The sequence below is a fragment of the Zingiber officinale genome, unplaced genomic scaffold (genome assembly GCF_018446385.1).
Source record: "Zingiber officinale cultivar Zhangliang unplaced genomic scaffold, Zo_v1.1 ctg222, whole genome shotgun sequence".
NCBI classification, from domain to species: domain Eukaryota; kingdom Viridiplantae; phylum Streptophyta; class Magnoliopsida; order Zingiberales; family Zingiberaceae; genus Zingiber; species Zingiber officinale.
Window position 1 is genome coordinate 500421 of NW_024589898.1, and position 16493 is coordinate 516913.

Genomic DNA, 16493 nt, shown 5'->3' on the forward strand with positions numbered 1-16493 from the left:
AAATATACAAAATCCATAAGCAAATAAGAAAAATTAATTTCCTTTATTTGAGGAGCTCCAATGGACTGACACACTGGATCAGTTGATTAGGAAATTAACCTTAAACTTAGTCCATTGTTCTGGATAGAACTAATCTAATTGGACAGGGATGTCTTATCTATGTTGTTCTTGTTTAAACCTAAGTCTATTTAATCAATTCTGATTTATTAGCCAATCTGACCCAATTTTGATTAAATCTAGCTTATTAGAATAAATCAGACCCATTTTGATTTAAGTTGATAATGCCATAAGAGATTATCATTATAAGTTCTAGTTCAATAAAAAAAAAAATCAACAAATGAGAGTCTTCTTATATTTTAGATTGAAACAAGTTAAAACTTATATGTGTTTCGTCACCCCTTTATTTATAACTATAAGTAAACTTAAAAAACTCTAGGTACATTATATATGAATTAAACTCATCTATAGTTCGAATTAGATCGACTAAATCGGAAGACTCACTCATGACCAAATCTATTTCAATTGCAAATTTGACCTTCATATTTTCAATTAACACATTAAATATTTCTTAACATCGTTTTAGCATTAAATATTTCCTAACATGATTTTAGTCTTAACTCTTATAATTAAACTTTTATTTATAATATGATAAAAGATGATTTATTCGTACCAACGTCTCCGTTAATCCATCTCTAAATTAATACAGAAAAGATATATCATGAATAACTACTAATCACTAAATATAAAAAATGCATACTCAAATACATCAAATTTTAACACTAAAACCTCACGTAAAAATATTTCATATCTTAATTATCATATCATCCCGAAAGGAGCCTTTTGCTATACACTGAATCGATAACATCTAGTGTCTTTTTTCTTACATAATCTCAACTTCATCCCATCATTAATTTATTGAACCATAACTTATTCTTTATTTTGACCAATCGTATAATAACACCAAAAGAAGGCACTTTCTCCTAATTTTTTACGCAAAATCGGCCATACTTTTGACCAGTTATAGTGATATAGATTTTGATCTGTCACATCATTTAAACTTAAACAAGTTTTAACAAATTGAATGGGAATCAACCAAACATATAGAATCGGATACTACATGGCAAACTATCATCCGGTGGGTCCCACAATTATATATAGAAAGATAAATATTTTATCCCCTGCATGAAAAACGTCAGGAACCAAAAGTAATTTTATCTAGATTTTTTTAAAAAAGGCATTTTTTTTACTTTTATTATTGTAAAAAAAAAAACAATCTTGCATTAAAAAAATATATCAAAAGTCACTTTATCTTATCTTTTAACTTTGAAAATATTTTGATATCCAATATTGTTAAAAAACATTAGAATTTAAGCTACTTTTAATAATAAAATATCAATTTTAATCTAATTTCCTTCTGTCGAATGCTCGCCAGTTCAGCAAGAAGTCCACCAGAGACAGAGATGGCGGACGAGCGGCAAGTTCATCTCCTGTTGGTCCCGTTCCCGGCGGCGGGTCATATGCTGCCTCTTCTAGACCTCGCCCGCCTCCTCTCAGAAAGCTTCCACCCCGCTGTCATCGTCACAGTCGCCGTCACACCCAAAAACGTCTCTCTCCTCGCCGCCCGCTGCCCCGCCGCCGCCCCCCTCGTCCTCCCCTTCCCCTCCGACCCAGCCATCCTTCCAGGCGTCGAGAACGCTCACGAAAATCTATCTACCGACATTCGCCTCCTTATGCGCGCCTTCGCCGGCCTCCATCTCCCCCTCCTCCGCTGGGGCCAGGACCATCACCCCACCGCACTCCTCTCCGACTACTTCTGCGGCTGGACCAACAGCCTCGCCGCCGAGCTCGGCGTTCCTCACCTCGTATTCTTCCCCTCCGGCGCGCTCTGCCTCTCTCTTGTCCACTCGCTCTGGCGCCGGATGCCAAAGAGGAACAACCCTAAGGATCCCGTCGAGCCCATACTCTTCCCCGATCTACCTGGTTCGCCGCTCTACCCGTGGCGCCACCTCACCACCATCTACCGCCGGTACGTCGAGGGCGACTCTCTGTCGGAGTTCGCTAAGGAAATGTTCCTCGCCAACGCCCGCAGCTGGGGCTGTGTCTTCAACACCTTCGCCGAGCTCGAGAGGACTTACCTCCAACACCTCCGGCGTGATCCAGGGCACGCCCGCGTCTGGGCTGTGGGACCCGTCGCCCTGCCTCCGGGGACCTCGGCCGGATTGGACGAGCGGCTGGCAGCTTGGCTTGGCAGATTCCCGGAGGGATCCGTCGTATACGTGGCCTTCGGGAGCGTGGTCAAGCTGTCGCCGGCGCAAGCGGAGGCGCTGGCTGCTGGGCTGGAGGGCAGCGGGGCTCGATTCGTGTGGGCGACCAGGGGGGCGGTGGCGATGCCGATGGGGTTCGAGGAGCGAGTGGCGGGGCGGGGCCTCGTGCTCACCGGGTGGGCGCCACAGGTGGCGATCCTGAACCACGCGGCGGTGGGGGCGTTCATCAGCCACTGCGGGTGGAACTCGGTACTGGAGGCTGTGGCGGCGGGGGTCTCGCTGCTGACGTGGCCGATGGCCGCCGACCAGTTCTTCAACGCGAGGCTGCTGGAGGAGGAGATAGGCACGGCGGTGAGGGCGTGCGAGGGCGGCGAGGAAGCCGTGCCAGAACCGGAGGAGCTGGCGCGCCTGGTGGCGGAGGCGGTGGGCGAAGCGGGGAGGGCGCGGAGGCAGAAGGCGCGGGAGTTAGGGAGAAAGGCGGCAGAAGCGGTGTCGGAAGGCGGCAGCTCGGCCAGAGATTTGGCCGACCTTGTGGACGAGCTGTCGAAGGTTGCAATAGATCAAACAGTTGGAGAGCAGAGAGTCTGAGAAGACAAATCTTCTGAAGAACCCTTTCCATTTAGCTCACAAGCTGTTTTACTCAGTCCTGTTGCATACTTTATCTACTTCTTCAACTGAACAATTGATGAAAGCACATCCCTCTTCGAGATTGAAAATTAACCTCTAAGGAAAAACTCATGCAATAGAATGACATGCACACCAGTCTGATGATCGAGTAAATCATACTGACAATAATTAATAAACAATTATTTAAAAGATGGATTTGTGTGTGTGTGTGTGTGTTTTGCTATGGGAGTGAACCACTCGCAACACATTACTTTCCTTCCATCTGAATCCCAATTCTACAGAGTGTCAACAGCATTATCTCTAACACAAGTTTCCTCCATAGTGCATAATGTTCAGGAGCAAAACATGAGCCTACTTTGTCCCACCCACATATAAAATATACAAGCCCAATTCCTCAGCCAGGGTAAGAAGCACTACATCGGCATCATCATCACAATTCCCACTAAGAAAAAGATATCAATTCTTTTCTAGTCTTTTCTTCACCAAAGGCACGTGCAATGGCGGACAACTTGCCAATGGAATCTAAATGTAGATGTTTGTGTTCATTTTTCAAATTTACCTCTCAAGTTACAGTTGCTTATCAATCATAGCCATTGGGTTTGAAGTACGTTAAAGCTGCAAGGAAAAACAAAATCCTTAAGAGCATCAAGCGGTTAGGGATATTCCTTCGATGATCTTCTATTCCTACATCATTCTTTAAATATTTTAGTGTTAAGTATTTTAAATCTCACAATAATTTACTGTTAAATATTTTAAATCTCACAATAAATATTCCATCAATCAAATATTTATGGATCTCACTCAGCAAATATTCATTCTAAAATATTTTTAATTTCATAATTAAATATTTCACCAACCAAATATTTATAGGTCCCACGACCATTTTATTATCTTACATTTAAGGAAGTTGAGGATTGAGAAAATTAGGACAAATTCGAGAACTTTTTTTATATTTGAAGAGTTAAATAAATCCCTAAAATAATGACCGAAAGTTTTATTCATTTCTTTCTAAATTTTCAGTATGCAATGAGTGCGGAATTAATAAAAATAGATGAAATGACAATGTACATATAGGGGGAAAACGAATGTTATTCAACGTTAAAAAAATGAACGTTAATTAACATTCAATTTTGATTTTTTTTTTCCGACGTTCAGTTTGATTTTTTTATCGCTAAAAAGGTCCAAAAATATTCATTATATTTTTAAAAATAAATAAAAGAAAAATATGGTAGCCCACCTTTTGATGGGCCCCACAAAAGAGAAATCACCAGGCATAATTTGTGTCTGATAATTTCTAATCACCCCAAAAATATCCCCTCCAACGGGAGATGTTTGAGGGGGGGCATATTTGGAAAAATATTCCCCATTGGAGACGCTCTTAAGATTGACTGATATAGAGGTAGGGACGGATCCACGTGATCAAACCCTTAATCCAGTTAACATAGGTGACATGATTTGAAACTGGATCAATATAGACTATATGATATGTTAATTATCGAACCCACTTGCCTCTCGACTTTATGAGAAATATGTGTTGGTGCAGCGAAGGCCGGTAAGAGGGGGATGAATTGCCTAAAAAATAAAAATTATACCCTCCTCGTGCTTTCAACTCAAAAATGCAATAGCAATAATAAAATAACTGAAATAAAGAAACAGAAATAAAACAGAGACTCAGCAGTTAACCTGATTACAACCAAGAAGGTTGTTAATCCAGAGCGAGGAAAAACGCACTAGCAAAAGTCTCCTTTACTGAAGGCGGAGAAGGTTTTTACATTCTAACAGCTCAGAACTATTGCTAGGAATGAATACAGAGTTGATTGAACAATTGATGAATATTTCCTACCTCCAGGGGCCTTTAAATAGCTCTTGGAAATCCTATCTCGAAGGTCCAAGGCGGCTCCGACAAGGTTCAAGGCGCCTCTAACCAAGTCAAGCAGATAAAACTCTATCCGTGCTCAAACGGTCATCTTTGACCAGTCGGAGGCGCCTCAAACAAGATTGAAGGTGCCTCTAATGTGGAGGTGCCTCCAATGTTTGATTGAAGCGCCTCCAAGGTGGAGGCGCCTCCAATACTGGCTTGAGGCGCCTCCAATGTTTGATTGAATCGCCTCCAAGGCGGAGGCACCTCCAATACTGGCTTGCTTTCTCCTTGCTTTTGACTTCCGAAGCTTCATGAGTTTGAGTGATTCCGGCCAACCGAAATAGGGCTCATCCAAACCCAATTCCCGGCCTTCTCCTCGAGCAGTTTTCCGTCTCGGCTTTACGCCCCTCAAACACCACGTACGTTCTTCTCGCCCACCGGTGAGAAGAATAACCTTAACTTTGAACCCTTTGTCATTATCAAAACTCGGGTTCGATTGTCTGATGCTTCCCGCACTAACATCTCCTTCCAACCTTGTCGAAGAAGAAGTTTTGATAGTATGCTTCCCTCGTCTTGAATTAACAACCTCTTCGGTTGCAAACCAAGTAAATTTATTAGCCTCGTTTATTCTTTTATGCAATTTATTTCTATTAATTAAGTGTTTGTCTAACTTAAGTTGAAAGAACGAAATGAGTATATTTATAATTTTAGGTCAATTCATCTCCCTCTTGTTGGTCACACCGGGACTAACAACCCCCTCATGTTTGGCTGCTTATTCCAACCAATAAGGCTTTGTATTCAACCTCATTATTAGAGGCTCGGAAGTTTAGCTGTATGAGCAACTACATGATGTCTTCTTGTGGGGAGATATGATAAGTGCTGGTGCAGGGTGCACCAAAATTAAACTTGAGTTTTGATGTTGTCAAAGGTTCAAGTTAAGTCTTATTGTGGTCTAACATGTTAACTGAGTGTGTAGGATATTTATTCGACTGGAAAATTCTTAGCAGATTGTGAAGCCAGGCAGAAGCCTAAGTAGGTCGAGAGGACTCGACACTTGGTAAGGAAGCTCGATAGGTTTAGAGGACTGAAGATCAAGAGGAAGTTCTGGTGAGCCGATCTGATGTTAAGCGGCAAAGTCCAAATAGGTCTGGAGGACTAATATTTGGCAGGTAGGTTGAGGTAAGCAACTGAAGAGGAGTAAAGTGAGGTCGTGTTCCAGAAAGAAACAAACCCTAGGTCCTTAATCCAATTGAAGAAATTGGGAAGGTTTCTAAGTTGAGATCAAGATAGTTCTACTGTTATTTACTATTCATGCATCTTATATTACTGCCCTAACTTTATTTTACAGAAATATTTTATTTAACACTATTTTACAGGAACCGACCAAATTAGTCGACTAAACAGGGATCAATAGATCGAATAAGGTTGATACAAAGCAGAGATCAACTCGAAAGTAAAGTTGGTAAGTTGACTGATCAATCAACCGAACTAGCAGATCGGTTGACTGAACCAAGTCAATGTTGCACAAATCAGATCAATCAGAATCAAAGTTGGAAGTTAGTCGGATCGATCGACTGAACCCAAGGATCGATCAACTAAACATTAAATACAATTAAAGGCTAATTGATGGAGAATCTTGGCGAACAGGAAAACTGCACTGATCGATCAACCGATCAAGGGGATCAGTCAACCGAATATTAATTGCTCATAAATGCGTGAAGATTAGATCTCTATGAAGAAGGAAGCAAGCATTTCAGTCGACCGATAGAGGGTTTGGTTGACCGAACGAATCAATCGTCCGAAGGGCTTTTTGGTCGACCGAACCTAGCTTATAAAAAGACCTCGAGATCTAAGCCTACGGATAACTACTAAGGTGAAAATTCTCCAATCTACTTTGCTCGTGCTTCTGTCATTTACCACCTCAACTTCATGTGCAAACTACTACATCGAGAAATGTCGACGAACTTCAACATCTATTTCTATTGTCAGTATATTTTAGTTATGCTTGCATTATTACTTTCTAAAAGATAGAAGTGTGTTACTATCTTTTCATCTGTATGAATTGCTTGTTTCTAAAAATTTCAAGAAGAAGAATTATAGTCAATTGCCTAACGGTGCGATCAAGGATTGCGAGTCTTGGAGTATGAGTCAACATAGGCTCCGAACCAAATAACCACTTGAGTCTTCTTTTATTTTTCGCTGCTTTACTTTGATATGTTTATTTCGATAAAAGAAAAAGTTTAATGAGTGATATTCACCCCTCCTCTATCACTTCTTTTCGATCCTTCTGTTGGTTAATACTAGGAAACCGTACCGGTTCCACTGTATAAAATTTTTTTGTACAAGTGTCGAACCTTTCCTTAAATAACCTATTGTGTTCTTTAGAAGTTAAATTAAGAATCGCAGACGGAACTTAACATCATTGATTCCAAATTTAACTTATCTGTTCTTAATGGTTTATATTTGAATCGCAAGCGGAACTTACCACTATTGATTCAAATCCACCTATGTTATTAATTTCATTAAATATTAATTTCCAAAATTGGCTTCCAGGACTGCATGGCGAGGCACATGACCTTCTTGGATATGAGAGCAACCACCACCGTTTAGTCAAAGCCTTTTAAGGAAAGCTAATATTTAATTTCTTTAAATAACTCTAGGTTAACCAAAAAGAACAATCGAATCACAAATTCGAAAAAGAAGAAACACAAACTCGAAAAACTTATTCAAAAAACTAGATCTAATTGCCTCTTGTATTTAAAATTCTTACAAAGAAAATAACTAGTATGACGCGGAAGAAAATTACTAGTTATACCTTCTCTTTGTAAGCTAATGACCTCGATATCTTCTGTCGTATTCCTCGCCTTGCCTTGGACGTCGTGTGGACGACGATCCTCCAAGATGAACACCACCCAAAAGCTTCTTCCTCTTCTTCTAAAATCCGGCCACCACCACCACCAAGGAGAAGAGAGCAAAAGGGAAAAGAGAAGGGAGAGGGGCCGGCCACCAAGACATCTCCAAGCAAAAGAATAAGAGTTGTGTCTCATGAAGCCCCCTCACCCCTTCTTTTATATTACTTGCCCAAGGCAAATAAGGAAAAACTTTTTACAAAAAATAAAATCATCCAAGAGTTTTTCCTTTTCCCTTTTATTTTTCCTTTTCTTTCCTCTTGATTGAATCAATCACCAATTTTAATTTTGTGATGATTTTAATTAATTTTAATATGGCCGGCCACTTGCTTGGGCACCAAGCAAGGTGGCCGGCCACCTCATCAAGGGAAAAAGAAAATATATTTTTTTAATAAAATTTTACAAGAAAATCTCTTATAAAAGTTTACAAGCTCTCTTTCCTAAAGTAGGAGTTAAAAAAGGAAAGTTCTAAAAATTAAAACCATGTTTTAAAATTTAAAACTTCTCTTACAAAATTTCCTTTTTTAACATGATGATAGAAAATTTTAATTTTAAAACTTATCTCCCTTTTTTTTCTTAAACCATGAGGATGGTTAAAAAAGGAAAGTTTTAAAACTTTTAAAACTCTCTATTAAAACATGTGGCCAAATTCAAATAAGGAAAGTTTTAAAAATTAAAATCTCTCTTTTAAAACTTATAGTTTTCTACAAAAAGAAGATTTTAAAAATTCAAAACACCCCTCTTATTTGAATTAATCTTGGCCGGCCCCTACATGCTTGGTCACCAAGCAATAGGGCCGACCCCTATAAAGAGGATGTGACCGACCCTTGCTTGGTCACCAAGCATTGGACCGGCCCACTTCTTGGACACCAAGAAGAGCCTTACATTTGGATGGACTTGAGGCAATAATGAGACTATGACTGGGACCTAGAGGAGAAATTGGTTTTGGCCTTCCGATGAGCTTGAGTATCCCATGTTTGCCCCGAACACACAACTCAAGTTCATCGATAATAACTCATTCCACTAGAGAGTTATTATCGCACTACCGCACCAATCCCAAATTACATTATGGGCTCCTTCTTATCATGAGTGTGTTAGTCTTCCTGTGTTTAAGATTATAAATGCCCACTAATTAAGTAAGTTACTGACAACTCACTTAATTAATATCTAGCTCCAAGAGTAGTACCACTCAACTTCATTGTCATGTCGGACTAAGTCCACCTGCAGGGTTTAACATGACAATTCTTATGAGCTCCTCTTGGGGACATTCTCTACCTAGATAACTAGGACACAGATTCCTTCTATAATCAACAACACACACTATAAGTAATATTATTTCCCAACTTATCGGGCATATTGATTTATCGAGCTAAACCTCACCCTTCGATAAGTCAAAGAAATAAATATTAAATATATGTGCTTGTTATTATATTAGGATTAAGAGCACACACTTTCATAATAACTAAGGTTTAGTTCTTTTACTAGGTCAGTACAAAAAGAATTTACCTAAATGGTCCTACTCAATACACTTAAAGTGTATCAGTGTAATTTATTAGTCAGTATAAACTAATACTTAATTACATTACGACTATTCTGATGGTTTGTTCCTTTCCATCTTAGTCGTGAGCAACTGTTTATAATTTATAGAGAACCAACAACATGATCTTCTGAGTGTGACACCACACTCCATGTTATCTACTATATAAATTAATTGAATAATTACATTTAACAAATAAATGCACATATTGACCAATGTGATTCTTTTATTTTAAAAATAAATGTTTACAAAAGCTAAGCTTTTAGTATACACTCCAACAATCTCCCAATTATACTAAAAGACTAAGCTGCCATATCTGTTGCCATACATCTGATTCTCATCCCCTCCACATGTCGATCAAAAGTTTTCGCCAAAAGGGCCTTAGTGAAAGGATCTGCCAGGTTATCTGCTGATGTAATCTTGGCGACGACAACTTCTCCTCGCTTGACGATGTCTCGTATCAGGTGGTACTTGCGCTCTATATGTTTAATTGCCTTATGGGCTCGTGGTTCCTTCGAGTTTGCAACTGCACCGCTATTATCACAATAAATTGTGATGATCTTGGGCAAACTAGGAATCACATCTAAGTCCATTAGAAAGTTTCTGAGCCACACAACTTCTTTGGCTGCCTCAGAAGCTGCCACATACTCAGCTTCCATGGTTGAGTCCGAGACGCATTTCTACTTAACACTCCTCCATGCAATGGCTCCACCTCCTAGAGTAAACACATAACCTGATGTAGACTTACTGTTGTCCCTATCTGATTGGAAGTCCAAATCTGTGTAACCCACAGGGAGCAAATCATCTGCCTGGTAAACTAGCATGTAGTCTCTAGTCATTCTCAGGTACTTTAATATATGCTTTACCGTAGTCCAATGTCCTTGTCTAGGGTTACTCTGATATCTGCTAACCATGCCCACAGCAAAACAGATATCAGGTCTCGTACATAGCATTGCATACATAAGGCTTCCTACAGCCGAAACATAAGGAACTGCCTTCATGTCCTCTATCTCCTATGATGTCTTCGGAGACATCTCTTTAGATAAGGCTACTCTATGCCTAAAAGGTAAGAAACCTTTCTTGGAGTTTTGCATGCTAAAACGAGCAAGGATCGTATCTATATATAAAGCTTGTGATAGGTACAACATTCTTTCACTACAACAAAAACCTTCTTAGACATCAGTGGAACAACAACGGTTTTAAGCAAAAACCGATGTCTTTGAGTATTTTACACTGGTTTTTCCAAAAACCGGTGTCTATGAGCGCAGATTTTCGCTCATAGACATCGATTTTTTAGGCGATGTCTATGAGCATCCGTTTTTTCGTTAATAGACACCGATTTTAACATCGGTTTTTAAAATCTGATGTCTATGATAATTTTCCCACCAATACTTAGCTAAAATTTCAACTCTTCCCTCTAACCTAACCCTATATGATGCCGTCCACGGGAGGCAGAGAGAGAGAGCTGTCTTCGGGCGACTCACCTTCTCCGCCTCTATCTTCTCCTCCCCTCCCATCGCCGACCCAATCTCGACCTCCTTTATTCTCCCAATTCGAAGCAGAGAGAAACAGAGATCGGAGATCTGTGCTTCTGATTCACCGCTCGATCCGCCAAGATGTAGATAGGTTCCGAGAAGGCGTCGTCCCTTGATCTCTTGTCGGTCGTCGTCGCCTCCCTCTCCAACGGATATGGGCTCGATTCCAGCACCGGGGATGCGTTCGTGGAGAACCGGCTGCTGATCGCCGTCCTGAGCATAGTCATCGTCGTGCTTGTCGGTTGCGTGGCAATCTTCTTCGTCCGGCGATCGAGCGGAAGGAAGCCCGCCGAGCCGCCGAAGCCGCTAGTGGTGAAGACCCAGATGGATACAGAGGAGGACCAAGGGAAGAAGAAGGTCACCGTCTTCTTCGGGACGCAGACCAGGACGGCTGAGGGGTTCGCGAAGGTTAGGGTTTTTATCCGAGTAGTTCATTTTTTGAATTTTTCTCCCATGATCTTAGATTTTCCCCCCTTCTAGGCGCTGGCTGAGGAGGCAAAAGCACGGTTCCCTAATGCCATATTTAAAGTCATGGATATCGTAAGATTATCTTCCTTTTGTTTAAGATCATTGGAAATACTACTGATTAATTGACTGATCTGTAGTTAGTTTCCTCAATTATAGGACGAATATGCTACTGAGGATGATGAGTACGAGGAGAACCTGAAAAAGGAGATCTTGGCTTTGTTCTTCTTGGCTACGTAAGTTGAAAGCCAGGAATTTTTTGTTTGTATAAACAATCAGCTTCCTCAAAGTTCGAGCTGATCCCTTTGTTTTCTTTAGGTATGGAGATGGTGAGCCTACTGATAATGCTGCCCGGTTCTACAAATGGTTTACAGAGGTTCTGGAAGCATGAACATTTAGTTAATCTATTCTACCAATAATCCTTTTGCCTTGATCGATTGCTGATTATTAGTTTTTTATAGGGGAAAGAGAGAGGAATCTGGTTGGAAAATCTTCAATTTGGTGTGTTTGGTTTGGGCAATCGGCAATATGAACATTTTAATAAGGTTTGGCATGATGAAATTGTCAGTATTCTTTTTGTGGGAATTGCTTGGCTGATATATTTGTGTATTGTGTCCTTGCAAAGGTTGCTGTGGTGGTCGATGAACTGCTTCATGAGCAAGGTATATACTCGATTTATTTAGTTTGTGATTTGACTAAGTCACATATGCTCCTTAAGCTGATTTTAAATCCTATCTTCAGTTGCAATCTCAAAGTTCATGCATTTCATTTTCCTAGAGAATTTAACTTGTTTTGTAGACTAATTGTTACTCTGAAAACTTGTAAAGTCAACATGGTCTGAGGAGTTACTAAGAAACAGTTGAGTAGTCATGTTATCTGTGAGTTTCATAAATACAACTGTAATGTAGTAATCATGTGCAAGTTTGTAGATGTGTTTAATGAATTTAAGCATCATTCTTACTTGCATATTCTTCTATCTTTTTTTCCTCTGCATAGGCGCCAAGCACATTGTCCAAGTGGGGTTGGGAGATGATGATCAGTGTACTGAGGATGACTTCTCTGCATGGTATGTAGTATCGGCAAACTTTTATGCATGCCATCCAAATTCCAATGTCGGCTACAGTTATTTTTCAGTTTTCTGTTCTTTTTTCTCTTTTGCCCATCACTATCTCATTACTCCTTTGTGGAATATGAAATATCAACTGTACTTTCAGGAGGGAGCTTCTTTGGCCGGAGTTGGATAAGTTGCTTCAGGATGAAAATGAGACAGGTGCATCTACTCCTTATACAGCTGCCATTCCTGAATACCGGGTTGTATTTGTCAAGCCTGAAGAAGTTCCATATCTGGACAAAAGTTTGAGTTTTGCAAATGGCCATGCTATTCATGACATACAACATCCATGCAGGTAGAGATGCTCTTTACAAAGACAATTTAAAAACAGTACTGGTTAGGATTTTCCAGTCCATGAAAAGCATATCTAACACAACTTTTGTATCTTCAAGGGCTAATGTGGCTGTGAGACGAGAGCTTCATACTTCAGCTTCGGACCGGTCCTGCATCCATTTGGAGTTTGACATAGATGGCACTGGCCTTACGTATGTGTATAAATTATATCATTCTGAAATCATGATTTCTTATTTATCTTTACAATGACAATCATTTTAAATTTCTTCTAGCAATGCTCCCCCATCAATGAATTTGGTTTTGAGTAAATAATAAAATATATTATGGAAGGAAATCTGTAATGCATGCAAAATGTGTTGAGGCCACTAATGTGCAAATGCTAGCTAATTCTAAAGTTCAATCACATAATTCTGAATCTGATACATGTCATTATTAAAGAACAGCTGTTAGCCTAATCAAAGGCCATATATCTGATACTATTGTAATTATAAATTTTAGAATGATGTTCTTGATTTTGCATACAACACTTCTACCAGACATCTAAACTCTGTTGGTCCCGGGGCTCGATAGTAGTGAAACTTATCCTTCCTGAACTTTACTTATTGCATGGAACTTTTTTTTTAAATTTGTGAACCGCTTGTTGAATTACCATGGGACAGCCTTCCACGAGTAATAATTTTGTGGACACATCTACCCTCTTGACACTCATTTAATCACAAATACTTATGTTTTCTTTAAGGAAATTTTGCATGGATAGTCTAGCAACCAGTCATGTTGAGTGAAATTCAGATTCTTTTTTTTTCATTGTTTATTACACATAATATTAAGCCCATTTTAGTGATTGTGTGGTTACGTCCTCTCATTTTATTTTCATCTTCACATTCATACTGCTTAAGATTAAGTTTTTCAATTTGTATGTTAATCATTATGGATCATTGTGATATTCTAAAAGTTGATATGTTCTGCATTCTTGCACTGGATTGCTTTTCCTTTTTTGCTCGCCTCTTGTTAACAAGTAGCCAAATTTTTGTGTCGTTTAGCATCTCATTAGTTTTTTTCCAAGTCTCAGGCAGCAGAGGAAGTTGATTTTTTTGGCAATGGGATTATAGATAAATTTACAAACAAAATTCTTTAATGGTATTAGATAAATTTACTGTGGTTGATATAGTAGGAATTCACACAAAGTAATTAGCATACAAGCATCCTAATTGTAGTTGCTAAATGCAAATACCCTACTATGTTTAGCTAGTTCATTTAACTGTATTTATCTTAGTTTGTTTAGGTCAGTTTAATGGGGTGTTCATGGGGTAGTGAATTTTTTTTAATATATTTGTGTTCTAGCAGTGATGAGATAATTATTTGCTTGCCATGAAATTTATCTTTGCTTGGCTGATTTATTTCAGTTTTAAATAACTATAGTTTTTACATGATTCTTGCTTTGTAAATATATATATATATATATATATATATATATATTCGTTTTTAGATTTCCTTTTTGGATGATGATGCAGTTCTCCAATTTGCTGTTATTTTTTGTTCATTTCAGTATTTACCTAGTTGCATCACTCTTAACCATGTTTCTTTATAGCCCAGTTGTGCATGCAGTAGTGATTAGCATATCATGTCACATGGGAGATATACCTCATGTTATGATATTTTCTGTTGTCAAACTTTTTGTGAATGATTGGTATAGTGCATGATGATTTAAACTAGTCTTTTTTGACTTCAGAAGAACATGCTGAATTTTCCATGTATGCTGGCCTTTAATATAGAGGGCTACAAGAGGATTATATCTTAGGTCAAGACACTCCAAATTCATCATAAACCAAAGGGAAAATAGTTTCTACTTACTAGAGGATTGAATGGACCCAAAAGGAAGCTCTAACTTGCTGTTTTGGGTGTTGAACTAAAGCACAGCATTCTCATTGCTTCTTCTGGTTGGTAGCAGAAATCACAGAAAATAGGGGGCTTAGTGCAGGATATTCAGGATACCAAGATGGCATCAGAGGTAGTACAATAAATAGTATATCTCTTCATCAGAGGTAGATTTGTTCTTCTATGCTTCCTTCACTGGATTTGTTGTGTAGTCATATTTCTTTGTTCAACCATTATCATGCCTAGTAAGTTGTTGTATGATGCTGTCGGTTCTTATCAATCTGTACACTTGAATTAGAAGGAGCAAATTATCTATGTTATATTCTAAGCAGCATATACTAAGTGTCATATATGAAAGTTTTAGATTCTATGTTATATTCGTTATCTTCCACAGCATCCTTTAAAAACTCAGTATTCTATTTTATTTGATACATGTACACATTTGTTTTAGTTATTTGACATATGGTGGATTTATGTGTTTTTACAGTTTACAAATCTCAAGTACTCCAGAGTTGAAATTGATGAAGTGCGGTTCGAGTGGGCTGAATGCATGCTAGATTACATTTGAAGTGCAGTTCTACCTTGATGTGTTAAAAGAATGTTCTACCTTGATTTTGATATCTATTAGCTAGCTTTTGATGTAAAAAGAATGTTTGAGTATTTTATGGATATTGTTGTAAGAAGATTATTTATATAATTTGTGAATATTTGTGTATTTTATGGATATTATTGAATGAAGAATATTTGTACAATTTGTGAATATTTGTGTATTTTTTTTTGTTATTGTCGGTTTTAAAATCAAATCTGCGCTGTTAAAAAATATACATATTACATCGGTTTTCCACCGATGTAAAACCGGTGTTATAAAGTAATATTACATCGGTCATTTACCACTGCCAAAACTGGTGTTATTAACATACAATATTACATCGATTTTACACCGTTGATTCAACGGTGTCGTTAAGTGATACTACACCGGTTAATAACCGATTTGAAGACCGGTGTCGTTAAGTGATACTACACCAGTTTTAACCCGATGTCTAAAGTGGCAGACTTTTAACATCGGCTTCATAGACATCGGTCGAAAATCAAATAGACACCGGTGGAAAACCGATGTCTATGAAGGTTTTTGTTGTAGTGTTTTCTTGCGATCCCTTATAACTTTGATCCCAAGAATGTGTGCACATTCTCCTAAATCCTTCATATCAAATTATTTGGATAACCATACCCTTACGTCTGATAATACCTTGACATTGTTGCTAATTAACAAAATATCATCTACGTATAGTACAAGAAATATCACCACGTTTTCGTTACACTTCTTGTATACATAAGACTCATCTGGACACTGAATAAATCCATAAGACTGGATTACTTCGTTAAACCAGATGTTCCAAGATCTTGAAGCTTGCTTCAGTCCATAAATGGACCGATTGAGCTTGCACACTAGATGCTCTTTGCCCTTTCCAATAAACCCTTCTGGTTGCTTCATATGGATGTTTTCTTCAAGACTTCCGTTAAGGAAAGCTGTCTTGACATCCATTTGCCAAATCTCATAATCCATATGAGCGGCAATGGATAAGAGTATCCGGATAGACTTAAGCATAGCTACCGGCGAAAAAGTCTCCTCATAATCGATTCCCTCTTTCTGAGTGTACCCTTTCGCAACAAGCCTTGCTTTGAAGGTTTCTACCTTCCCATCTGTCCCTCTTTTCCTTTTGTAGATCCACTTGCATCCAACGGCTTTTACACCATCAGGTGGTTCTACAAGCTCCCAGACCTTATTAGAATACATAGATTCTATTTCGGAATTCATTGCCTTTTGCCAAGATACTACATCTATATCTTGGAGTGCTTCATCATATGTCCGGGGATCAGGTTCATGTTTATCCAGGATCAAGTCCGAAGACTCATCAAAAACATGAATCTCTCAGGCTGCCTTACAACCCTCCCACTACGACGAGGCACCGTCTGTGGTTATGTATCATGTGTGACACATGTTGCAGTCTCTTGTG

At 38.9% G+C, this 16493-nt stretch overlaps 2 protein-coding genes across 2 annotated transcripts; both read left to right on the forward strand.

Annotated features, from left to right (window-relative positions):
• Positions 1 to 1411: 1411 nt before the first annotated feature.
• Positions 1412 to 2955, forward strand: LOC122036891 (UDP-glycosyltransferase 89B2-like). Its single transcript, XM_042596323.1, has one exon. It carries the CDS (start codon positions 1422 to 1424, stop codon positions 2850 to 2852), a length of 1431 nt encoding a protein of 476 aa, XP_042452257.1. The 5' UTR covers positions 1412 to 1421; the 3' UTR covers positions 2853 to 2955.
• A 433-nt stretch (positions 2956 to 3388) lies between these two features.
• Positions 3389 to 12915, forward strand: LOC122036835 (NADPH--cytochrome P450 reductase 3-like). The gene is made up of 11 exons (XM_042596254.1): positions 3389 to 3419; positions 10825 to 11141; positions 11214 to 11273; positions 11358 to 11434; positions 11517 to 11574; positions 11660 to 11743; positions 11824 to 11860; positions 12195 to 12264; positions 12413 to 12604; positions 12702 to 12794; positions 12876 to 12915. The coding sequence occupies exons 1-11, from the start codon at positions 3389 to 3391 to the stop codon at positions 12913 to 12915; spliced, it is 1059 nt and encodes a 352-aa protein (XP_042452188.1).
• Positions 12916 to 16493: the final 3578 nt, after the last annotated feature.

Excerpts from the sequence above, each read along its gene's own strand:
- LOC122036835 (XM_042596254.1), top strand. The coding sequence starts at position 3,389 with ATGGCGGACAACTTGCCAATGGAATCTAAAT. Across the intron at positions 11,142-11,213 it reads CGGCTGAGGGGTTCGCGAAG|GCGCTGGCTGAGGAGGCAAA; the intron begins GTTAGGGTTTTT and ends CCCCCCTTCTAG. Across the intron at positions 11,575-11,659 it reads TCTACAAATGGTTTACAGAG|GGGAAAGAGAGAGGAATCTG; the intron begins GTTCTGGAAGCA and ends AGTTTTTTATAG.
- LOC122036891 (XM_042596323.1), top strand. The coding sequence starts at position 1,422 with ATGCTCGCCAGTTCAGCAAGAAGTCCACCAGAGACAGAGATGGCGGAC.